Source organism: Anguilla rostrata, chromosome 16 (assembly GCF_018555375.3).
Source record: "Anguilla rostrata isolate EN2019 chromosome 16, ASM1855537v3, whole genome shotgun sequence".
NCBI lineage: Eukaryota > Metazoa > Chordata > Actinopteri > Anguilliformes > Anguillidae > Anguilla > Anguilla rostrata.
The window spans coordinates 26,613,900-26,641,212 of record NC_057948.1 but is presented as its reverse complement, the minus strand read 5'-3'; the positions used below and the strand labels follow the sequence as shown (position 1 = coordinate 26,641,212).

The 27,313-nt window shown below is 38.8% G+C and overlaps 1 protein-coding gene across 4 annotated transcripts in view; it reads right to left on the bottom strand.

The window, feature by feature from the left end:
• Positions 1-7,719: 7,719 nt before the first annotated feature.
• Positions 7,720-27,313, bottom strand: part of LOC135241852 (thrombospondin type-1 domain-containing protein 4-like) — a 49,974-nt gene continuing 30,380 nt past the window's right edge. For all 4 annotated transcript variants that reach the window (XM_064312586.1, XM_064312587.1, XM_064312588.1 and 1 more), the window contains 11 exons: positions 18,461-18,665; positions 15,642-15,817; positions 15,318-15,417; positions 14,993-15,157; positions 14,683-14,812; positions 12,568-12,772; positions 12,062-12,235; positions 11,585-11,758; positions 11,242-11,421; positions 10,534-10,678; positions 7,720-10,167 (listed from right to left, as the gene is read on the bottom strand). In XM_064312586.1, coding sequence (XP_064168656.1) covers positions 10,025-10,167; positions 10,534-10,678; positions 11,242-11,421; positions 11,585-11,758; positions 12,062-12,235; positions 12,568-12,772; positions 14,683-14,812; positions 14,993-15,157; positions 15,318-15,417; positions 15,642-15,817; positions 18,461-18,665 — 1,797 coding nt within the window. In that variant the 3' untranslated portion in view covers positions 7,720-10,024. The remainder of the gene's footprint in view (positions 10,168-10,533; positions 10,679-11,241; positions 11,422-11,584; positions 11,759-12,061; positions 12,236-12,567; positions 12,773-14,682; positions 14,813-14,992; positions 15,158-15,317; positions 15,418-15,641; positions 15,818-18,460; positions 18,666-27,313) is intronic.

Here is a 27,313-nt window from a genome sequence, read left to right as displayed (position 1 = left end):
CAGACTGCAATACCAGCTACTTTTGCCACTGATTCTGTGCCGACCGGGTGCCATGGAAACCCCTCAGAGTAAATGAGCAGATCACCAGGGCACCAGATCACCATGGCCAGCAATGCTGATGAGATGTTTGGGGCACTGTCTTGTCTTGTCTTGTATTGTTCCATTTGAATATGAAACAGACACTCAGTATGTGTTAATAATTAACACATACTGAGTGTTGGCTTCATATTCAAATACATGTATTACTTAGAATGTAAAATAGGGTAATCTAATTATAATTATAAAGGACAACTCATTGCTTTTCTTGTTTTCCTTGAATTTTTTGTCCCTAATTATAAAGCAGACAGGCAACAAAATCAGTGGAATAAACTCTTGGGTTCTAATTGTCTGAATTTTGTGCATGTGTACTGAAACCGCACATTTGGTTTTGTTCATCACAGAACAGTTTTACCATTCTTTTTCCATGTTAGTTACAAGCTAAATTCCAGGTATCTCAACAATTCAGTATCTTAGTACTTTTTTCTTGGCTTGAGCCCCTGCCCCTCAAAATGTCTGTTGACATTTGACATATGATTTCCACTTCACCTTGTTATTTTCTATTAATCATTTGAATAACCAAATTATACAGTGACGTTGTTTAAAATGAACAGAATGATCAATTAGGATTAGGATAAATAACATCCCTCGCCAAGGTTTCTACATAATTTGATTGAAGCACAGGGTGCAATGCATTCCTGCACCCTTCTGTGTCTCCCAGATCAGTCATAAACAGCACTCATAAGGCATCATGCTTGAGCAAAGCTCTCCAATCCAACGTTACTGAGTCAAGCCCTCATATTCCACAGTAGACACCAAAGCAGGAATCAGCAACACACAATTTACAAAAGAGGCCTTCTCATGATAATGTAATTCCGCAACAAATAATGTGCTAAAATAATTTCTGTGCCAGAGCCATTCACATTGTGCTAAAATAATTTCTGTGCCAGAGCCATTCACATTGCTATCACTGGAGTACTTTGGAGCAAGATAAAGATAAGCAAGTGCTTGGATTGTAGATACTGACATTTTTAACATTAAATGTGCATTACAGTGGGAATGTGCTTTTCTTTTACAATATATGATCAGATAAATTCTGTAATGTCCCATACTGTATGTAAATCATATGGCTTTATGGATATTTCCAAGGACCATGCAAATTGACCTAAGGATAAGCAAATTAAGAAAAATCTTAAAGGTAATACTGATAAAAGCTTTTACTCCTGTAAGCTTTCAGAAGTAAGAGCCCATTATTTTTTATTTATTTATTTCACCATATAGCAAATATAGTGTGGAGGGACATTAATTGCTATGGTACAGAGGTTATTATTATTTGATAAGTAAAACATATGTTCCAGTCACAAGTAATCAGATGTTACATGTCACATGCATACTTCGCAGTTTTTTTATGAATGAAGTTCCCAGGGGTCCAAAATCTTATCCATTTGACTACTATATGCATGGCTCTGCTTAAAGCACAATCGTCCCTGGTGTAGCACAGGCAATCTAGATTCTAGTGGTGCACTATATATTTTTCCAATTAACTTGGTGGTTGTACCAATCAGAAACATGTAACGTGCATAATTTGGCCAATGGGATCTAAATTTTTGCTGCTGAGAATGTGAATTTGGCCACCATAGGCAATGTCTGCAGATGATTGATTGCAGTCTTCTTTCAGTGGTCTAATTGTTGACAGGATGATCGTTGAGTCCCAATGGACAGGATGACTCTCTGCAGTCTAGTGTCTGCATTCTTCATCTCCAGGAGGACTGCCATGTGATAGCTTTCCCCCAGGGCAGCTGCCAATGGTGAGGTCTGCTCCATTGATGACCTGGATCCAGGAGAGGGTGGAGTCTTCTAGGATTAAACTGAGTTTTCATGTAGTGATATCCCTGTTTATCCCTTAATTTACTGTCCAATCTGGTATGTCTGGTGTATGTGTGCACATTGACTGTTCTTCCATGGTTGCTAGGGTCTGAAATAGTTTATGGTTGAGGAAAAAATTGCAGCTAGGGTTAAGGTTGGAGAGGTTAAAAATAAATATCTCATATAAACAATAAAAAAGGATAAAAAAGAAAATAAAAAAATCTACTTCACTGAAAAAAGCAACATTTTCAAGGCGAAAGTCTTTTGTAAAAAAAAGTAAAACTAAATAAGGAAAATTCAACATTAGTTTGAATCATTTAGTGAGAAAAATTCAGCAAAATACATTATTCTTACGTCCAAGGAATGAAGATGAAGCAAAATTGTAAAAATTCCATTTTTTAATGCAGATAGAATAGAAATCACATTTATTGAACAACCACAGTGAAATATTTCACACAGTTGAGTGGGAAATCACACATCACACAGAAATAAATGAACAAAAATGTGTTTGAAGACATTTATGATGAATAATGTGTTTCACTGGAATATCAGCAAAATACATAAGACTATAGTCTTATGTCCAAAAAGTGAATATCATCTAAAAAATTTAAATATGAATGATTTTCACACAGTTTGGTGGGATATCACTTTTATTTAAGTCCCACACAGAAATAAATGAACAGAAATGTGTTTGAAGACATTTATGATGAATAATGTGTTTCACTGGAATATCAGCAAAATACATAAGACTATAGTCTTATGTCCAAAAAGTGAATATTATCCAAACATTTTAAATACGAATGATTTTCACACAGTTGGGAGGGAAATCACTTTTATTCAAGCCCCACGCAGAAATAAATGAACAAAAATGTCTTTGAAGACATTTATGATGAATAATGTGTTTCACTGGAATATCAGCAAAATACATAAGACTATAGTCTTATGTCCAAAAAGTGAATATTATCCAAACATTTTAAATACGAATGATTTTCACACAGTTGGGAGGGAAATCACTTTTATTCAAGCCCCACGCAGAAATAAATGAACAAAAATGTGTTTGAAGACATTTATGATGAATAATGTGTTTCACTGGAATATCAGCAAAATACATAAGACTATAGTCTTATGTCCAAAAAGTGAATATTATCTAAAAAATTTAAATATGAATGTTTTTCACACAGTTTGGTGGGAAATCACTTTTATTTAAGTCCCACACAGAAATAAATGAACAGAAATGTGTTTGAAGACATTTATGATGAATAATGTGTTTCACTGGAATATCAGCAAAATACATAAGACTATAGTCTTATGTCCAAAAAGTGAATATTATCCAAACATTTTAAATACGAATGATTTTCACACAGTTGGTGGGGAAATCACTTTTATTCAAGCCCACGCAGAAATAAATGAACAAAAATGTGTTTGAAGACATTTATGATGAATAATGTGTTTCACTGGAATATCAGCAAAATACATAAGACTATAGTCTTATGTCCAAAAAGTGAATATTATCCAAACATTTTAAATACGAATGATTTTCACACAGTTGGGAGGGAAATCACTTTTATTCAAGCCCCACGCAGAAATAAATGAACAAAAATGTCTTTGAAAACATTTATGATGAATAATGTGTTTCACTGGAATATCAGCAAAATACATAAGACTATAGTCTTATGTCCAAAAAGTGAATATTATCCAAACATTTTAAATACGAATGATTTTCACACAGTTGGGAGGGAAATCACTTTTATTCAAGCCCCACGCAGAAATAAATGAACAAAAATGTGTTTGAAGACATTTATGATGAATAATGTGTTTCACTGGAATATCAGCAAAATACATAAGACTATAGTCTTATGTCCAAAAAGTGAATATTATCCAAACATTTTAAATACGAATGATTTTCACACAGTTGGGAGGGAAATCACTTTTATTCAAGCCCCACGCAGAAATAAATGAACAAAAATGTCTTTGAAGACATTTATGACGAATAATGTGTTTCACTGGAATATCAGCAAAATACATAAGACTATAGTCTTATGTCCAAAAAGTGAATATTATCCAAACATTTTAAATACGAATGATTTTCACACAGTTGGGAGGGAAATCACTTTTATTCAAGCCCCACGCAGAAATAAATGTACAAAAATGTGTTTGAAAACATATATGATGAATAATGTGTTTCACTGGAATATCAGCAAAATACATAAGACTATAGTCTTATGTCCAAAAAGTGAATATTATCCAAACATTTTAAATACGAATGATTTTCACACAGTTGGGAGGGAAATCACTTTTATTCAAGCCCCACGCAGAAATAAATGAACAAAAATGTGTTTGAAGACATTTATGATGAATAATGTGTTTCACTGGAATATCAGCAAATTACATAAGCCTATAGTCTTATGTCCAAAAAGTGAATATTATCCAAACATTTTAAATACGAATGATTTTCACACAGTTGGGAGGGAAATCACTTTTATTCAAGCCCACGCAGAAATAAATGAACAAAATGTGTTTGAAGACATTTATGATGAATAATGTGTTTCACTGGAATATCAGCAAATACATAAGACTATAGTCTTATGTCCAAAAAGTGAATATTATCCAAAAATTTAAATAGATGATTTCACCAGTTGGGAGGGAAATACTTTTATTCAAGCCCACAGAAATAAATGAACAAAATGTTTGAAGACATTATGATGAATAATGTGTTTCACTGGAATATCAGCAAAATACATAAGACTATAGTCTATGTCCAAAAGTGAATATATCCAAACATTTAAATACGATGATTTTCACACAGTTGGGAGGAAATCACTTTTATTCAAGCCCCACGCAGAAATAAATGAACAAAAATGTTTGAAAACATTATGATGATAATGTGTTCCTGGAATATCAGCAAAATACATAAGATATAGTCTTATGTCCAAAAAGTGAATATTATCAAACATTTAAATACGAATGATTTTCACACAGTGGAGGGAATCACTTTATTCAAGCACCAGAAATAAATGAACAAAAATGTGTTTGAAACATTTTGATGATAATGTGTTTCACTGGAATATCAGCAAAATACATAAGACTATAGTCTTATGTCCAAAAAGGAATATTATCCAACTTTTAAATACGAATGATTTTCACACAGTGGGGGGAAATCACTTTTATTCAAGCCCCACCAGAAATAATGAACAAAAATGTGTTTGAAGACATTTATGATGAATAATGTGTTTCACTGGAATATCAGCAAAATACATAAGACTATAGTCTTATGTCCAAAAAGTGAATATCATCTAAAAAATTTAAATATGAATGATTTTCACAAAGTTTGGTGGGAAATCACTTTTATTTAAGTCCCACGCAGAAATAAATGAACAGAAATGTGTTTGAAGACATTTATGATGAATAATGTGTTTCACTGGAATATCAGCAAAATACATAAGACTATAGTCTTATGTCCAAAAAGTGAATATTATCTAAAAAATTTAAATATGAATGTTTTTCACACAGTTGAATGGGAAATCACTTTTATTTATGCCCCACGCAGAAATAAATGAACAAAAATGTGTTGTAAGACAGTTATGATGAATAATGTCTTTCACTTGAATATCAGCAAAATACATAAGACTATAGTCTTATGTCCAAAAAGTGAATATTATCTAAAAAATTTAAATATGAATGTTTTTCACACAGTTTGGTGGGAAATCAATTATTATTCAAGCCCCACACAGAAATAAATGAACAAAAATGTGTTGTAAGACATTTATGATGAATAATGTGTTTCACTGGAATATCAGCAAAATACATAAGACTATAGTCTTATGTCCAAAAAGTGAATATTATCTAAAAAATTGAAATATGAATGTTTTTCACACAGTTGAATGGGAAATCACTTTTATTTCTGCCCCACGCAGAAATAAATGAACAAAAATGTGTTGTAAGACATTTATGATGAATAATGTGTTTCACTGGAATATCAGCAAAATACATAAGACTATAGTCTTATGTCCAAAAAGTGAATATTATCTAAAAAAAATTCATATGAATGATTTTCACACAGTTGGGTGGGAATTCACTTTTATTCATGTACCACACAGAAGTAAATGAATAAAAATGTGTCTGAAAGCATTTATAGTGAACTATTTGTTTTGACCATAAACCATGTATCCACATACATACTTACTAACCGGAGTTTCTATTTGATGAGCAGGGTAGAATGAAAGTCAAGGCTGAGAACGAGCAAATCAAACACAAAATCCAATCAGGAAACAAAGGAGAGGGCTAGAACCCAATATAACGGGCAAATGGTCAAACAAACTAAATCAGCAGGCAAAATAGGAGGTCTAAGCCTAGAACTGGAGTGGAAGGGGTCAGTCTGTGGTCAAACATGAGATCTAATCAGCAAACAAGGTAGACAGGCTAGACAGGATTTGGAATCAATCACTGACATTCAGATATTTAAATGATAAAGGACAACAATACTGTTTACTTAAATTGCGAGTTAAATTGCGAGTCATACTATATGAATCTAAAAACACGGCTCATGTAATTTGGCTCATGTTCAAATAGAATCTAAGCCTTGATTTTTCTGTAGCTTCAGCAGTAATTTTGCATCGTGTCCACTAGATGGAACCCAGCTTCTGAAGATCCCCTTTCAAATAAAATAAAGAAGTACTTCAAATAACAGCGGCAATTTTGGTTTTGCTGATTTTTTTTTTTTTAAAGGTGAAATTTAAAAGTGGTTACATACATTAAGACTAACATTAAGACTTCATTGAGAAGGGGTTGATACTTCACAAGAGGTACAAATCCTGTGACCTTAATTATGAACCCACACACACTCCAAAAAAAATAATTACTTTAAGCGGTAACAGCAAATTCTTCCAACCATAAAAATGAAACAAATCAACACTTATACACACAAGAAAATTGTGGGTGCAAACAATTGGACTCAGTGCATTAAAACTATGCAACCATCATGGTCCATTCATAGGGATGGTTTAGTTATCAATTAGCCCAAACAGTGTAATGTGATATGAGGATATTTTGTATATTTACAGCAGTTTATGATGACTGGTATAGGGACATTTGGGCATTGCGTCTTTCTTGCTTTGGACATGTGGTCCAAAGCAAGAAAATACACTTCACATAATTGCAAAGCAGCTACAGTGACGTCATGCCCCCAGAGTACATGTACATGTGTACATTACCTGATTATTCTTCAAAATGTTTAATCTTATGTTTAGTCTGCATCCTGAGACCACTGCATTCAAGGAAAGAAATGCCAGCGTGATGTGAAAACTGAAATTTATGATTAGAATTGTGAATAAATTTAACAAATATAAAATTAATAATTTCCTCTGGAAGCTTCTGGAATCATAACAGCTCTGTACAAGCTGTCCAGGAATTAAATTAAGTGTTTCTTTAGACCACAGACCCTCACATGCCCCTGTACCACCAATTGTAAAGCTGACAGGTCATCATAAACATCTTTATATAGAATGTATGGCACATAATAGTCATCTAGTCCAATCAAAAGCATACGTCCATCCATCCCAGGAAATAATCCAGAAAGTGTACTTTTTAACAATCGTTTTAACATTAAGTTTAGCCAGAGCTAACGTGTAATTTCATAACGTTTGTGTATACTGTGTACATTTTTAAATCACAGCATGAGAAAATAACTAAGCACTTTGTGAATATCAAATACAAATACAAACCATGACTAACTTTATTATTATTGAATATACTATCATGTGAGGTCAAAAGAACGAAGAAAAATGTGTATTTAACTTACTTAAGAAATACCAAAGCACGTTAAAAAAAGTTTTCTTTAATTATGTAAACGTTGTGACATCAAAATATTTTAAAAAAAACTCAAACCAGCAAAAACAAAAACAAAAACAAAAAAAACTAAAACAAATGAAAAACATCAAAAACTGAGGTGACAAGCCAATAAATGCTTTGTGCTCATTGACTGGAGAGGAAATAACACCAAAATATTTCATGTCAATGTATTTTTCAACATAAGATAACATACTGTATCACTCACTTACATTTCAGGTTACCTCTGTTACCAGCTCTTCCTGTTGGTAAGACAACATATGATGACCACGCATTTCTTAACAGTACCTGCCTGAATAATACTGTTCAGTTTGAATTGCATCTTGTACGGATTATGAAAGACCTATTTTACAACACATTTTGTAACACTTCAAGTAGGCAGGAAATATAACTGTCAATTACTGAGCATTATTATGCACCAATGTGTAGCTGCTGATTTGTGTCAAATAACATAAGTATATTGCCTACTAAAAATAGCCCTTTGGAACAGATATGAGTATGCAGTATGACTTGTTTTACATCCCATTTGGAACTAGCTTCAGTATTTACTGTCCCTAAAACATACAATAAAACAACATTATTTCCATAAAAGAAAATATTGGGCAAATTGCATAGTACATTGTCATTTTGAAATGTAAGTTACCTGACAGTGACTCGAAATCAAATTCTAATATCGGATTCTATTTTAATTCAGCGAAACTGATAAAAACCTCTGGTTGTGGGCACCACTTTAGGGCTGAAAAGACCAACTTTATAATATATCTGATGAATGTCTTAATCTACGGAATCAAATACCAGTGAATTAAATACAATGCCCACAAACTAGTATACTGTACATGGGTAGGTGAAAAAGAGGTCAAATAATATATAAAATTAAGAAAGTCATGTTCACATATGGAATTGCTTTTGTCATCCCGCTGGTCCACTATTCGTGACTGGATGATGTGCTGGAACAACAGTTTCAGTTGCTTCACTCAAATAGGACAAGCCAATCTATTAGTACCTACAGGCCAAACAAACATTAATTACAGCATTTTGAACCAGCATATAATAAAAGTTTTCTCCATTATTGTAAATAATGCACAAATATCCTGCAGAGCAGTTTCAGAAGTGAACTTTAAGGGATAATTCAGTAACAATCTTAAGTGATATGTTACATAAATATGCATGAATTACAGGCAACATGATTTACGTGCATGCATTCACATTTACATGCAGAGTAAATTCTGGTGATGTAGTGTCAGTTTCATCAGCAGCAGCTGGGAGACAGGCTCAATTCTGAGATTACAAAAACATCAGTTGTAAGTAATGAAGGCAATATTTCAATTATAATGTATAATGTATACTATAAATTATTTTCTTTATTTTTACCCTTATTTTTATAACTTGAGTTGAACCTGTGCTGCAATTTTTCCATCTGTCTTTGGTAAAGTTAAATTCTGCGTAACTTCTAGAAAAGTTATCTAAAACATTTACGAACTCAGAAAACATTTTTAATCAACAAATAACAAAACTTAGTAAACCTCAATATATAATTCATAATTTCCTCATAAATATGCATTTTATAAAGTGATGAGGCATACAAAAGTAGACATTCTATACAAAATGTTGAATATAAAAGAATACAAAAAATAAGAACTGAACAGATTTTTTTCAGTACCCCTACTGGTAAAACTTTGATACTGCAATAGCTGTTACCATGCAAGTGAGGCATTCTACCAGGCAGCTCAGTCCTTCACAGCCAGCAAGAATACAGTACAGTTACAATGTCAGAATCTGGGAAAAACCCTCCAAATAGAAACTCTGAAACAATGCACCGTGTTCTCCATGGCTCCCAAAATGTTTTTGAACTTAGCGGAGATTGACTTTACCTGTAGATGAGACCTGAAATTATCTGTCATTTCACAGTTTATCTTCAAACAACGTAGGCAACAAGCATAGCACCTGTAGCACATGAATTCGGACATGAACTCACCCCTTTTGAGCTGCGGGCAATGCCAGAGAAATCTCGCCCATTGCACTGCTCGCACCCTTTTGTCCAGGCAGTGTTTCGCCCATTTCCATTGAAACCCCAGCGTGCGCTCCAAAGGGTCTAGTATGTCAATTCCTTGGCACCTTCTTAGTTATCAGTGGAGGTGTTGTTCAAGTACACTGTGCCCACAGTGCCCTCCAGGACTTCTAGCCCAGAGGCTGGCTGTCGACTGTGTCAGCGTGGTCAGCTCAGGCTCGGTGTGGACACAGTTTTTGGGCTCCCCCGAAGATGGCCCTGAAGGAGATGTCATCTGCGTCCTCGGTGACCTGACTGCTTGCGGGACACTCGCATGCAGGACGCACAACAAGCCGTCTTGTAGTAATTATACACACACAGCCGCGCTTGAACCACCACGTTGCAGTTGAAGTATTTGTCTCGACAGTTCTCATCTGAAACATAAACATACAGAAGTATTCAATGTAAACCTCACCCAATAAAAAACTGTACATCCATCTCCCCAGGTAATAAACAGCTACTCAGTCTGAATGAATTAAAATTTAATCCTTAAACTATTCTTGTAAAGTACTTTTATCGTTCTGAATGGCAGTGGCCTGTCAAACTACCATATTTCACGGCAAAGGGCGATGTGGTGCTCTGTGGGGTGCGCTCTTGGAAGCAGTGCCATTGATAACAAAACATAGTTAGCACCCAGCCACAATGTCCCCCTGACTTGGCTGTCTGTGACATGCTCACCCTGCAGTGGCAGAGGTCACATGTCACGCGATGTAGGCGTGGCTTTTTCGGAGGTCACTTACCTATCTCGGGGACGCAAGGGTCCGGATTGCAGGCGTCCCGCTCCTCCGGCCTCAGCTGGGCCTCGCAGCCCTCGCTGGGCAGCATGTCGTCTGAGAGACAGCGCACCTCTCGCACGCGGAACCCCCCCTCGCACGTTTTGGAGCACTGCAGGGGCACAGACCAGTCAAGTCCCTAAAAAACCACTTTACATGCGCCAACCACTCGCATAATATATCTGTTAAGATGTCAAATGGCACAATATTACGAAAATTCATAGCAGCAAGTACATTCACTATATAACTAAAGTTAGGTGTTTCAGTAAAAATGTTATATGTATATATATATATAAAATCATTAAATGCTCTTCATACAGAGTCACCTCTGTACAGGTGAATGTGAGTGTGAAGTGTGAAGTGGTTGTTCTTGCTTCTTATTCCCAGTGTAGAGGGTATTCCTGTTAAAAACAATGTTAAAGCTGGTCAAACTGGTTAAGCTGTGTTTGACACTTCTAGCTGTTTCTAGCTGGTCAACCAACTTAACCACCAGCTACAGTCAGTCCACCAGTTTAGCCACCAGCTTTAACCAGCTATGACCAGGCAAAGACCACTTAAAACCAGCAATAGACCTGGTCTCAGTTGGAATTTTTAGCAGGGACGTGTGTATCTAATGTATCTAACAGGACTTTTGGCTTTGATGGTGCGGTACACATGCCCCTCCTGAGGACTCACAGCGCTCCAGTCGGTGTGGTACCACTTGGCACCACAGGCCTTGAGCTGGCAGCTCTGCTGGCTGGAGGGGCGGTCCAGAGATGAGCACTCATATGGGGGCAGCACCGTGAAGCCTTCGTCTGACATCATGAGGCACACCACCTCCCTCTGCTGGCTGCCCACGCCACACTCCGCAGAGCACTGCGGGAGAGACAGCCATCACACGCATCACTCAGATCCCACATGTCACACACCTCAGGACAGCCACGATGCGCACGCACCGCTGTGACACACCAGAGGAAATGCAGTCATCCTGCGCTATATGAATGAACTGAGGAGGGGTAATAAGAATGCCATTACTCACTTGGCTCCACTGTCCTGTGAACCACTCAATACGACTGTGACAGGGGCCGTTGTTACACGCTTGGGCCTCTGGAGGGCGCACCTGTCCACAGCCCTCCAGGGGCAAGCTGCTGATCTGATTGGTTAGGCACAGCACGCTCCGGGTTCGCACTCCCATTCCACACTCAGCGGAGCACTACAGAGATGCAAGACAACACCTCACTGCAGAGCGCTACACAAGCACTCAGCAACACCAACTACTGAAGACGGACCACAATGCACACATCTAACATAGTGTGACAGAGAGAAACAAGATCATAATTCTGCATATCTATGGCCTCAGAAGGCAGCAGTTTCTAAAGTGGCTCAGTGAAGTGGCGAAGAGATTGGCAGAACCCTCCGATATCTGAAATACTCACGTAATAGACTAATGGATGAGTGCAGAGTGGGCGTATAAATAAAGCCATTGTCTGTGACACAAGTTGCCGGTGGGCGGTACCTGGCTGCCCCACCCTGTGAAGAACCAGCTCTTGGCGCAGGGGCCCATGTCGCAGTTCTCCACGTCGTTGGGCCGCAGCTTCATGTTGCACTCCTCGTCGGTCACGAAGTCGCCCACGTTGCTGACGCAGCGCACCTCCCGGGACTTCTGGCCCACCCCACAGGGAACCGAGCACTGTGCAAACACAGGGAAGGATCGTGGGACGCACCACACATTTACACCAGATTGTTTACAACTGGGCCTGCACATGCACGTCTGTTCTCATAACAGGCAAACAATCATTGCCCACTGTCATCAGTACTATGACGGCCAGGGATTGGTCAGTACAGAAAATAAAAATTTCCCCAGAGAGAATTTGTTTTATGTAATGTAACATGCATTTTATATTTGAATAGAAAATGTAATGTAAGGTTACAATCTGCAGGAACGGCCAGCTGAATGTAATGCTACAGTATGCTGCTGTCGCTGACCAGAGGCACAGAGCAGTGACTGATGATGTTACTCACGGTTGTCCAATCGGTGCGGATCTGCCACTCGCTGCAGATCTTCAGCTGGCAGGTGCTGGTGGTCTCGGGCCGCTCCAGGTGGTGGCAGCGGCTGGTCTGCACGTTCAGGGTGCGGTTGGCATACACCTGCCGGCAGAGCACCTGTCTGTGCTGCATGCCCAGGCCACAGGTTCTACTGCACTCTGACCACTCGCCAATGTCCCAGCTACAAACACAAGACAATGCAGACAGCTTCTGTGAGGCACATACTGGGTATGTATTACTAAGACTGATCAATTTTTTGCAGTCAATCTCAGATAGCCTGGCTTTGTGAACTGCAAACACATTCATATTTTGAGCCTGGTTTTCTGTTTCTGCTTAAATACATGTCAAACACTTGTTTTTTTGCATACTCTACGTATGTTCATAATTATATGATATGTTACCTTCATTTGACAATGCCTTTATACAACACATGGGTTTTCTATCTCTGTTAGCCTTTACATATTTATCTCTGTTCAAATATATAGTTCTTTCCCGTTTCTTATTCCTAAGTGCCAGAATGTTCTGCCTGCCAACATTAAAACTGTGCAGGCTCTTATTAACTTTACTCGGGTCTCAAAGGCGCACCACCATTAAACAACTCTCTACACCTCACATTGTAATGCCACTCCTCTTAAAAAAGTACCCATAATTCCTCTCCTCCCCAGCAGATGTTTGATTTATATGAAATGAATTAAATCACTTGTACAATAAATTTATTTATGTGGAAATATTTTTTGAATTTGTCATATATTTTATATTTAAGACCTGTTTTCACGTTGCACTGTGTATAAGTTTTCAGAGTACTACGAGACGTGCATCTCGTCACAAATTCTGTATGTTCCGCACCATTAATAACAAGCCTCCCATGATCTATTACTGTATAAATTAATTCCATGTGATCTGTACATATGGCTACTGTGCAGAGGCATATCTAAAGCAGAAATATTTTTTTCAATACATAACAATGGAGAGACTGTTTACGGGTGATGTTTTGGGCACTGTTACATCCTGCTTGAAAACCAGTAATAATAGAAGATGTTTTTTTTCTCTCTTTAGCATGTCATGATAATGTATTTAGAGCACTGCCTCTTCGTTCACACAGCACAACGACCTCTGGGCACAAACATAAATGCCACGAAGGAAGCTGCCAGACCAGATGAAAGCCAACCAGATGTTGAAGCTCAGCTTTTTATGAAACTGTAAACTGAAATATTAAAATGTAGCAGCCAGAGCCACATGCACAGTGAAAACAGAACTATTCTGGGCACCTTTTCTACTTTGAGGCCCTCGTGGCTTCCCACAGAATCATTTATGGTGGACCTACTAAATATACAAATATATTGGGGATATTTTCATTTCAGGTTTTGAAGTTTCTAAGCTAACCTGCTGGCTAGTTTATACCATCTGCAAGCATAAAAGTCAGGGAGACTAGAACATAAATCAGTTTCAACAGAATGAGCCAAAATGCCAGATAACGTATAACAGCTACCTAACTATGTGCTGCAAAGGTCATGATAGCTGTTGGGCTCAAAGCTAAGCAGAACGCCAAGCTGCAGAAATTACGGTATACAGCCCTCACTGTGCTGTTCCTCTATGGTCCTTAATATGTTAGACACGAACATAAGAAAAAACATAAGAACAGGTAATTCAACCCATTTATGCCTGACATTATGTCTCCTGTCTACAGAGAAAGGAAATCAGCTTTATATCCTTTCTACGCTCTAATTTATTCAAGCAACAGAAGAGATGCAAAGATTTTAAAAAATCATATAAGTAAATGTTATGTGAGATGGTGAGTATTAGTTAACAATTTCTGTGCACTGATTGTTCAGTTTTTTTTTTTCTGAACAGTCTGTACAAACAACAGGTCTATTCAGGGTTTACCCAGGTTGCCTTTCAAGCACCCCCCTCCATATCTGGGGTAATGCCTAGCAGGGCTAACCCAGGTGACAAAACCTGTGCAAGTCAAAGGGTTAGTTGCCATAGCACAGAACAACTCCTCATTATAGGACTTCATATGGTGGAAAATCCAGGAAGTAACATCACAAGACACAAATTAATATACAGCAGGAGAGTGGAGAGAATGCTCACAAGGCAGGGCAGGGCTGCATATTGCAAGGCTCCGCCTGTGTGCTGGGCCTGAAGGCGCTGTCGCACAGGCTGTCCGTCACCTGCTCGTGAGTGGCCCTGTGGACACAGCCGAACACTGTGTACCTGGTACCTGCAAGCGACACAGGAGTCATGTGCACTGACAAACAACCACTCCTGCTGACCCAGGGCACTATGGACAATATAGTAAAGCAATGAACACTTCCACTGAAACTTCATCATGCAAATGAGCTCCTGTGTAGGTAGTAAGAGGACATGCGGTGAGGAGCTGAGTCGAAGGGAAAGTTCTCACCTTTGCCACAGGAGGCGCTGCAGTCCGTCAACCCCACAAGTTTCCAGTTGTGCTCTCGCTGGTGTCTGGGTGGCTGGGGGACTGGAAATTTGTTGTTGGGTGTCTGAGGAGGGTATCTGCCTGCACCAGCATGTTCATGTCCACCCTGACTATGTAAGGTGTTTCCTGTTCAGTGGAGAGCAACCTCTGAATCCTCAAAGTCGATTAATGACAAGTACAACAGTATGGAATTTCACGCTCTATGCTCTGTGTCTCTCCTGCTGTAATGTGAGTCGCTGTGTCTGTGGCCTTTTGTGCTTTCACAACTGGCATGGAAGACACTCACCACTGGGTCTTCTATCCAGAGGAACCTGTGGACTGACTGCATTCTCAGCAGGGAGAACAAACTCATAGTGGACTCCAGGATGGGGCTGTTGGTAGATCATCTGCAAAGATTGCAGCAATAAATGATGTGTACATGAGCTAACCACTATGTTGTGTCCTTCATCATATAATAGGAATCCCAGTGAAATCCAGATGTAAAGCTATGATTCTGCCACAAAGGTACCACACATTTTGACTATAATGAAACACGAATATAGGTGAAATGACACAGATTAAAGTATGGGTCCAACTGGGAGTAGCTGAACTCCAGTGATTGGTAACTCACATAAACATCCAGGATCTCATTGGTGGGCCCCTCCGCCAGGAATGACTCTCCAGCAGTACTGCGTATCTCATTGGGCCGACGGTAGGTGAACATGGTGCCCACACCTTCGTACTTCCCTGGGCGGTCAATTGCATAGTTCCCATTGATGATGGAGCGACCAGAACGACTGCGTAGAGCTACATGACAGTGAGTACATGCCATTAATTTATATATTCAATTATTAGATGTCCTTTCAAGAGAAAGGCTTATGAACAATAGCATACAGTTTTCATACTGCCCTTTTGTACAGCATTATCATTACATACCCTTGCTCAAGGTACTTAATACAAACTTCAAGTCACTACTTTACAAAACAGTGAAATTTCTATTTTAAATTTTAAATTTCTGGTACATTCATTTAAATTAACAATGCAAGTCACATACTCAGTTAGCAATAAGTTCCACAACCCAATGTGTGAGCAGTTTAAACACTTGGAAATCCGTGAAAAAATAAATGTAAATCCATTACAGACCAAATTTGAGATGAAGGGTGCTCAGGCTAATGCTCAAATGAGAAATGATGGCTTTCATCAAATGTAAAACAGCAACGAATCAAGGCTTCTGTCCCTAGCAGCTTTTCATTCTTAACAGTCGTTAACTGTATTCATCACCTTCAAAGTGTTGTCAAATGTTCATGACTAACAGGTCATAAACACGATTTTCTTTTTGCTAACTTTTGATAATATTTTTCATGTATTCAACTAGATCCTTATGGCCACATTTGTAGTGCAGGATCTCAGGGCATAGCTTTATTTCTTTTACAAGTTTTGGTCTTTCTAAAAATGTCTCTTTAAATAAGGATAATTCAAGCCAATGTTCACTGAGACATTATGCTAATATAGCTTGCCCATTGAGTTGGCAACAAGGGTGTGGTCATTAACAGGAAAATTCTAATTAAACAACTTGCTCAAGGGTACAACTGCAGTACCCCACCTGAGATTTGAACCTAGAACCTACAGGTCACAAGTCCAGTTTCCTGACAGCCACCCTGCCATTACAAAAGGATTTAAGGGAGCTGTCAGTTGGCGATGGATTATCATGGGTCAAGACTCCAGCCAGCCACATCACGTCTCCACACGGTCCTCAACCCCCCAGGGGAAATTTTGGCAGTAGTCATCACCAGCTTTTGCTCACTGACCTACGAACTTGCCAGTAGTTTAACAAGATTGAAATAAGATCTGTTCAACAAGAGCCAAAACAAAGCATGGATGATGAAAGTAGGCATTGTTCTTGTGCAAATATTCCCCTGACTTAACTTTTGTCTTTATGTAGAAAAAATTCACAAAATATATTTTTCAGAAGTGTCCACAAAGGACCCAGCTTAGTTTTTAGTCAGCAATGAAATTGCCAAATGTAATTATATAAACAAATAGGGAAACAGGAGGATAGAGTACTAAAGAAAGCTTGTTTATATACTTTTCCAAAGGTAACTGGTACGACCTTGTCTACAGTCAGACCGTAGCAGGGTAAATGATAACGGAAATGAGTAGGGAAATGTACTGCAAACTGATCTGTAACTCTGGTCCCTATCTGCCTATTTAAATCTAACAAAAAATGCTGGCTAGTCTTCAAAGGTTACTGGGCACGGGGCGGCTTTGAACGTTGAACTTCGGACAGTTAGCTGATAGTCGGAAACTAAAAGCCTGAATAGCGTACCACCTACGAAGCGTTAGATCTCCACCCAGAGTAGCTTCAAAAACAATAAAGGAAAAATAACAAAGCAAAATAACGAACTTATGTCCCGATGGAAAGATTTTTAGTCCAGCTGGGAACACACTAACTAACCGGAGCACTATACGGCGAGTAGAGGGCAAAACGTGAGTCAAAGTCAAACACGAGCGTACCAAATTCCAATCAGCAAACAAAGCAGAGGGGCAAGGCGAGAATCGGAATCGAATATGAGAGCGAATGGTCAGAAACACAAAATCACAGGGCAAACAAACTAGAAGGGCTAAGGCAAGAATCAGAGTCAAAGGAAACAAATCGATAGTCATACACAAGATCAAATCAGCAAACAAACCAGAAGGGCGAGATGGGAATCGAAGTCAAACAAAGATAGGGTCAAATATGCAAAGTCAAATGAAGCAATCACAAAACACACCACAGCAACCACAAGTTCGAAGAACTAGTCTCCACTGGTAGGCAGCAAACGGCGGCTTTTTCAAGCCAAGCAACCGGATACGGAAATGACCAATTAGAACCAATGACAACCGGAACGAATAAACACATGCTAAGGTAACAAATGTAAACACAAACTTACGACTGGGGTCTTAACATAACTGTCTAGAGACTGATCTACTGCCGTTTTCCACGAAGGCCTAATTAAACCTGTCCTTAAAATAAAACCCATGCACCTCCATAGCCAGTCTTTGCCTAAACTTAATTATCGCACAATAATATTTAATGAATATGAACTGGAATGCTGATTGCAAGCCAGGCCTTACGCTCAACATCAGTGCCCAACCTCATTAATGCTCTTGCGGCTGAATGAAAGCGAATCCCTGCAGCCATGTTCCAAAATCTACTGGAAAGCCTTCCCAGAAAAGTGGAGGCTGTTACAGCAGCAAAGGGGGGTCCAACTTTATATTAATGCCCATGGTTTTTGAAATGAGATGTTCAACAATTATATATGAGTGTGATGTTCAGGTGTCCACATACTTTTGTATCACAGTGTACTGCCTGAAATGTATATCACAGTGTATGACAGGCAATGCCTTAAATGTCTTCATTATCATGCTGAGAACAGCTGGGGTGAGGTTGGAGCGGTTGGTCCGACTAACCCAGGTAATTCCGGCTCTTGATCATCTCGGTGATATTAATCTTGGTGGCGCCCTCCGGGATCTCCACAATTTTGTGGTACCCCACCTTCGTTAGGGTGTGCTTGAAGGTCCCAGAGACTACTTTGCAGGCTGTGTTGTCCCCGCCACACACTCCACACTTGTCCATCACCTTACCTGTGCCCAGAAACTCATCGCAGCCCAAACTCTATAAAAGCAGAGAAAGAACAAACAGCAGTAATGACATGTAGGAGGTAGAAGGGCAATATATAAACCAGACAATAAGAATATGTGTTACCATTTTCATCTATATAACAATTTCTTAATAATAATGATTAAGTACCTGAATCAACTTCTGCTGTCGTGTTATTATCAATAATTCTATTGCTATTTTTATACTATTATTTATTTTTAAGTATAGTAAAAATGTGCCTAAAGAAAACCCCCCAACAAAACAATAAACCTCAGATGATCTATACATATTGCTGCTATGCCTGTAATATATGAACCACTTGGGATCAAATTTGTTTCTTCCAGAAGCCTTAACTCAGGACAGCTTTGAAAGGGGTAAAAAAAGCCCATAGATCTCAGAGTAGCTGGATACATAAGGTGAAAAGACAAAGTTCAAACTGGAAGTCCATAAATTCATATAGTCCACCCGTGGAAGCACTGCTGTTGAGAACAGGTGCTGCAGGAGCTGTGTCTAATCCCAAAAGGTTACAGCCAGCCGAAACACTGACATAAATGTTTCTGGAATATATTGCCCCCGCCGATATGAAGCTGTGAATAGCTGCCAGAGGTTCAGAAGATTATAACAAAACAGTTCACAGGGGGACACAAACTGTGTACTTAATGACACTAAGATTCGGGCAAAATTACCTGGTCACGTTACCTGGTATACTGTGTTCCTATTAATCAATCCCACCCCACAGTTTACTTCAAAATAACAAAAAGACATTGTGAATTTACACACACACACACGTTCGTACTGCTATACTTGTGAGGACTTCCCATTGACTTACATTTATTCCGTAACCCCTAACCCTAACCCTAACCCCAACCACTACATGCCTAACCTTAACCCTAACCTTAACCTAATTGTAACCCTAACCCTAAATCCTAACCCTAAAACAGCCTCTTGACACATAATTTTCCTCATCTTTCTATCCGTGTGGGGACATTTGGTAGTATTACAAGTATCACACACACACACACACACACACACACACACACACACACACACACACACACACATATATATGTATACATAGTGCTGTGAAAAAGTATTTGTCCCTTCCTGATTTCCTCTCTTATTGCATGTCAGATTGAATGGTCTCAGATCTTTAGAAAAAATGCAATATTTCGACAAGGGGAACCTGAGCAAACACAAAAAAAAATGTAAATTATAATTGAACTTATTTAATGAAAAAAGTTATCAAATACCCATTTCACCCATATGCAAAAGTAATCACCCCCCTTATACTTACTATCTGGTTGCACCACCTTAAAAAGCAATAGCTGCAACCAAACCCTTCCTATAATTTGATATAAATCTTTCACATCACTCTGGAGGAATTTTAGCCCCCTCTTCTTTGCAGAACTGCTTTAATTCAAACTAATTTTTAAGTTTTCAAACGTGTTCGTTTCAGGTCCTGCAGCAGCATCTCTATTGGTTCAAGACAGGACTTTGGCTAGGTCACTCCAAAACCTAATTTTTTTTTGTTCAGCCATTCATATGTGGACAAACTTTTGTGTTATGGACCACAGTCTTGATACATAACCCAATTACGCTTCAGTTCACAGACAGATGACTGTACATTCTCCTTAGGAATTTCTGGTACAGACCAGAATTCATGGTCCCTTCGATAACGATAAGTTCTCTTGGTCCTGAGGCAACAAAGCATCCCTGCACCATCACACACAATGTTCCTACCGTGAAATGCTGTATTTGCTTTACGCCAGACATAATGGGTCCCGAGTTGTCTAATAAGTTCCACTTTTGACTTATCTGTCCATAGAACATTATGCCTAGGCTTGTGGATCAACCAGGTGCTTTTCTGCAAATGTGAGACGAGCAAGGATATTTCTGTTGGTTTGCGCCTTGCTATTCTCCCATGAATCCCATTTTTTCCAAATATCTTTCTTATTGTGGAGTCATGCACACTGACCTTAGTTGAGGCTGGAGAGGCCTGCAGTTCTTTCAATGTTCTTCTGGGATCTTTTATGACTTCCTGGATGAGTTGTCGCTGCACCCTTGGAGACATTTTGGCAGAACGGCCACTCCTGGGAAAATTCACCACTGTTCCAAGGGTTCTCCATTTGGAGGTAATGGCTCTCACTGTGGTTCAGTCTAAGAAATGGCTTTGTAACCCTTTCCAGCCTGATAATATTTCAACAACTTTTCTCATCTCTTCTGGAATTTCTATTCATAGTGTGCTTGTAGAAACTTTGTGGTGGCCACTTCACTCAGATGGTAAGTTTCAATATCAGTGAGATTTACATTCAACAGGGCTGGCAGCAATCAAGCTGCATTCAATCAGCTGAATCTAATTATCAATTAAATAAAAATTTAAAAAATTACTTTTTTACATGGGTAATATGGGTGTTTGATAACTTTTTTCATTAAACAAAAGAAATAATAATTTAAAAATTGTGTTTTGTGTTTACTCAGTTTCCCTGTGTCTGATATTACAAGGTCTGATACCATTCCACACGACAAATATGCAATAATAGAGGAAATCAGGAAGGCAAACACCTTTTCACGGCACCGTATATACACACATGCACGTGCAAGCAAGTATTCTTTCAACAGAATAGAGTAAACAAACATAGAGTATGTGGTCTAAAAGTACATAATTTAAAATGTATTTAATATAAAAACTGGATGTGGAACAAAAATAATCATTAAAAGGAGTTTTGGCTGTATTTTTCGCTTTAATAGTCTTAGATCAGTTTTGGATTAACATTATTTTGGGTCGAAAGAAGTAAACTGGGCTGGGTGGGGGGTGTTTGGCTTGTTATAACATGGAATAGCAGTGAAGCCAAACCTAAAAGAGAGCACATCAGCTCAGAAAGAAAAGTAATGATGCAAATAAGAGCAATAAGCATCCACAGAAGAAGCACACATCCCTCATGGTGATTCTGGCCCTAATTAAACCAGTCATAGGCAGTCAGGATTTCAGCCTTTTGTCTCTCCACAGTTTAATCACAAACACCCAGCATGCTACCCATAAACGCCCCTGTCCCAGCAATTTGGTTTCAGTGACTGCAGTGGCCGTACTACACTGAAATAAAACAATTATTCACCCAGTACACCCCCAGCATTCCTGTGCTACCACTCACAGCTCCTGTCTCCCTTTGTAAGCAAATTCAAGAACCGGAGTACCGCTGCAGAGCCCAGGCTGTGAAGCTTTGCATGTTCAGTTTCTCATATAGCATTTATTTTCAAAAGCCATAATACCAAAAACATTTAGCCAAGAATATCCATTAGTGATTCAAACAAACAAACAAAAAAAAATACAAGATCAATGATGGTATGACAATAAATAAATATGGACGGGGTAAGACGTGACTGTGGCGAGCTCTGACACACAGGAAATGATATGCCCCTCCACTGACAGCCAGGCTGCCACAAGCAATTTCATCCTTTTTTGTGAACTGCTTCGGCTTTCACAGAACAAAAGAGAAGATTTCAACCTTGCACTTCTAACCCACTGTCAGGTCAGTGGGTTCCAAACTGACTGAAAAAAACATGACCACTATTGAGTTGAGGGGTCAGGTCAGGTTATACGAAGTCATAGACCCTCAAGCTTAAGTATTATTCAGGGGAAAGATCTTTGACCCCATCCTCTGCTTTGACACTGTGGGAGTTTAAAAACCCAGGGTTGAGCAAAAGTAGGAGGTTCAAGAAACACAGATTAGCTCTTATACTTACATATTTTCCCCTTTAAAACCTCTTGGACAGAGAAAAGCTCTCAATCCAGGGCAATATCACAGAGAACACTTGAAAGGCTTGTATGAAACCAAGGAGAAAGAAAAGTATCCACAATGAGCTTGCTGAGCAGAGAGGTGACCAGAGACTGCTGGTCTGTCTGATAAAGGCCTGAATCACTACACAGGTTGTTAATGTAGGAGCTTATTATGGTGCCATTGTTCTGAATTACCCAAGAAAGACATGTCACTGGGAAGCTAATACTGTCAGAAGATAATAATGTCGTTTGATAGTTATTTGCGGGGACACAGTGAAACACTGAATTTTTTTTCATTTCATCCCGTTTTTCACCACAATGTTTCCAGGTCACTGAAGCTCACCTTACAACAGGCTCAAACCTGTAATGTCTCTGCCTGGGGGGGTCCAGCCTTTGCTTCGGGTGAGCACTAACTTTTTGACATATTACAAAGTATCAACATAATATGAAGAGAACTCATGGCCGTTAACTGAATCAACTATTAGTAGGTTGTGTTTCACCTAAATATTTAACTAACTGGAACCTGCAAATACTTGAAAAAACATATACATACATCTTATGTCCTCACAAAATGTTCCACCGGTTATACTTTGTCTTTTTAAATCCACATTCATCTGGAAACAGTTAGACCTATCCAAGTGGTGTAATGACTGACCCACAATGTACAAAATAACTTTATAACATATGCAGTATTCAATTCAATTTGAAATGATTTAACTTTTCCTTGTGCTTTGCCAAAATAATACAGCTTTAATCTGACCTGATTTCACACATTTCCTCTTTTTTAATTTTCTTTCCTTGTGGTGCTCAATTTGAAATACACACTAGCGCCGGTTGCTGCTTGTTTTGATGCTACCAGATTTACTTTGCACTTATTGCATCAGGATGCAGGCACCCAGTTGACTAGAGGAGTTGCTATTGCAACTAGCGCTGTAGCTGAATGGCCAAAACATTTTCCTCTTGAGACAATTAATGATCCATCCACTCTCTTTTATCACATTTATGTGATGCTAAATAGTTCAGAATCCCGGTCATGTTCCCTAGGCAACATGACCCAGCGTCTACCATCCCTCGCTCTGCACGGAATATAGTTGGAACTGGACATGAAAAAAACAGTCTGACATAGGGTGCTCTACCTTATAGTATTAAAGGGTGACACATGAACACCTCTTGAACAAATAGTTGCGACGGAAGCAGGTGACACCGCTGTGTCACTGCTTAGCACAGCACATGGCCGCGCAGATTTGAGCAGTCAGACCTGGAGCGGCGGCCAACAACATTCTCATACAGTCTACTCCACAAACTCAAGGGCCCTCCTGAAGAGCTCTTGAGACACAATGCTCAACCAAGCTCTAAGATACTCTGCATGAGCTGCTCTGACCCCACTGTCTTTGTGACTTGAGTCTTTGTGTGTAAGGGTGACATTCGCATCCAATTTATGGTTCTAGGAAAAGGGTCGTTCAGTCCTTCAGTAAAAAACAAAAACAAATGACAGGCAACAATAGTGGAACTCTCCAAGGATTTCTGACTCAGGCTATTCTCAGTGTCCATTTACATTGGGTAAATAAACATCTTGTGTCTTGATTTTCAATTCTTGAAGCAGTCAGTTTTCACTGCATGACAGACAGAGAAGGCAAGTTTTCTTCTGCCTAACATTAATTGCTGAAGACATTGAACAATTCTGATTATGCCACAAATACAGAAACCCACAAAACAAACGATGTCAGGTAGGAAATCTAAATGTTTACTGTTGGCGGCATTTTATTTAATTTTATTTTTAGGATGGAAGCAGAATGTTTTCTACAAGCCTTAATCTACAGTATATTGAAGACCACAAAATGTCTCAGATTGCCTCTATACAATCCAAATTAAAAACAGAAAGAGCTGTAAAATGTTATTTCTTCTACTATGAGTCTACATCTGTGAGCAGCCTGGAATATGGACACCATTCACAGAACAATCAAACACTGCCACCTGGGGTTTGGGAGGGTTCAACGGAGGTCATGTTGATAAATTACCATCTTAAATCCCTGAGAGGTGCTTCTGTTTGTTGAAAAGGCTCTGGGAATTTTTGTTTACCATAGATAAAGGGAAATGACTAGATGACTATAAGCAGCAATTTATTTCAGTATAAGACACTAGCATAAACACTATAAAGATATACAGTTGCAATGGCACTGAAAGCAATTCAACATAATAACTTTCACACATTTCACACATGCTTGCCTGTATTTGTGCAGCACAGCACTTCACCTGCTATAATAAAACTATGAAGTGGGTGGCTACAATCTGTGCTTCTCCCTGAAAAAATGAAAACGAGTGTGAACATGAGTGCCCCCAGTGACATCAAGAGCAGATTAAGAGTAATGTTTTAGAAACATTACAGTTGATACACAATTGCTTCCTGTTGAACAAACATGCGTAAGACTGCTGAGAAATTCTGTTCTGACATACACGCACTCAACAGTTGGAAAACTGAAATTGTTTATGAGATTCCATGCTTAAGATTCAGATTAGCCTTTACACAAGAGTAATGTGATGCAGAGGTAATTGACTAAACCCAATGGGGGAGGGGGGGGGGGTGATATTGTAACAAAGCTGCAGCCTTTAATTTGTCTATGGTGTATGCAGCTGAATTCAATACTGGCTGTAGAGAGACACTTAAAGAACCACAGCAAAACCACAATGTATTCCACACAGCACACAAATTCCTGATTGTACTATGATTTTGGATTTAAATCATGGCACTGTCCATCCAATGAATAACACACAAAAGCATCACTGTAAACTGTGAATGCAGCGATTACTGTCAGTGTCTCCTTTCCTGCCCTTGGAACTGGTGGACCAGGTCTCTGCTGGCCACTTTTGACTGACTACCACAGAGAGACAGAAGCTTGTGGTCTTGGTTCCCTTAGCTCAATCAGCCAGAGGTTTCTGGAATTTTCTCTCTATTATCAAGACTGGTCTTGTAGTGATATACCAGCTCATCTGGAAATGCTATTATTTCACATTATTTGACTACCGACTTGAGAATACAGCAGTACAGTGACCAACCCTGTCAGCTATTTATCATAACTTTGGCCTTACAGTAAGGTAGTTTTGGATGGGAATTATGTAAGAAAAACATGCCCACTTCCTCATACCCTGAACATCTCATTCAATCATGTCTTGATAGTGGCCAATTTGTAAAAAAAAAAACTATCTGCAGATGTTCAGAACTGAGACTATAAATAAGAATAAAACTATTAAGGTTGCATGTAACCACATTTATTTCAGTTCAAATGACTGGTGACTTTGTGCTCATGGTTAATAGCAGGTAAAGACACTATGTCTGAGCCAAACATGTGCCAAATAAGAGATGAATGTCTAAGTTGTAATAGGCTTCTTCAGTGATGGCCATATTTTGCACAGTGCTGGATCAGGAGTTCAAAAAGCCAGTTCATGGCTATAAACTTCTATGATAGAAGAAATCCCTGATATGCCGTGGGAATGTGTTATGCACATGTGCAAAGAATGTGTTTGGCAGCCATACTGGGCATGGGTTCTGACCTGACCAATAAAACGATCTTCATTCACATGAAGACACTGAAAAAAAAAAACAGTTTCAGGCAAGGAAAAGTTATATTAAAAACCTCAAAATATGCATTGAAAGGTTGCATAGGGTGCTACTGGGAGTGCCATTGCAGGTAGACTGCACACAGCAAGCCAGATCGATGAGTCAAACACAAGATCAATGTGCAAAGCTATATATTATACATAAAAACATGGATGCCAGATGAATGAGTCAATGTTGTCGAGAGTGTATGACGTGTAAAAATGTGTTTGGTGTCTACAATGGAGGTGACTTAGAAATCAGGGAAATTATTTTACACACATCATGACACAATGAACAATTTAAAAAGTAGATTTCACATATCTCATTATTTGAAGTGAAAATATTATTTTGCAACCATTGAGTATGGCTGGCCAGGAGCAAAGATGAACAGTTTGCATTTGTATGCAGTAAGATCCATGCCTGAGTGAAGTAAAACTGAGGGGCAAACAACTGAATGCCGTGAGAATGTCCAATGAGTGTGGGAAATCTGATCACGAGTAGGCCATGTCGTTACGGGACGAAGAAAGACAAAAATAAAAGAAATAAAGAAAAAAGTATAGGCTGACATCAGCCTTATAAATTAAATTAGAGGTACTGAAGCAGAAAAGCTGGGTGCTAATTACCATCCTCACTCTGGGACCATGCAATTAAACTCTCCCATTCAATCCAAGTCCAATTGAATGTGGTTGCTGGCCCATGGCATGTGTATTGCACATGGGTGATACAGCACTGTACGATGTTCAAAGTTTAGAGTGTTAGCCTACAACACTGCCCTTTTCACTAGCTTTCTCATCTCTATTCATATCTGTCTCTCTGTTACACGTAGAGACATAGAACTGATATATTTGCCACATTGTGGTGTCCTGAATAGAAGTATAAGTCTAACAGAGCCACCTGCTATTTAGGAAACAAAAGTTAATTTTAAGTAATTTCTGTAGAAAGATTTGGGGTGGGACATGGTGTGAATGGGAGGTGTTGAACAAGTAAAAGACTGAAAAGCATCTACTGCCAAATGACTTAACAAATTAAGTAATTTGGCCGAAGAAGCAGCATTAGAATAAGGTATCCCAGCACATGAATCTTTAGGGTGGGCATAGCTTCACATTGTAACGTTGGCTCCATTCCATTAAGCTGGCAAGGGTCTGAAATTGTATTGAATTTGTGGTGCATTGCGACTATACATTTACAAAAAAGATTTGCCTTGAGGATAGCTGAATAAGACAGACAGGATATGTGGACCACCATCACATTGTGGGTATTACTGAAGGACAGCTCCCAGAATCCCAGACATTA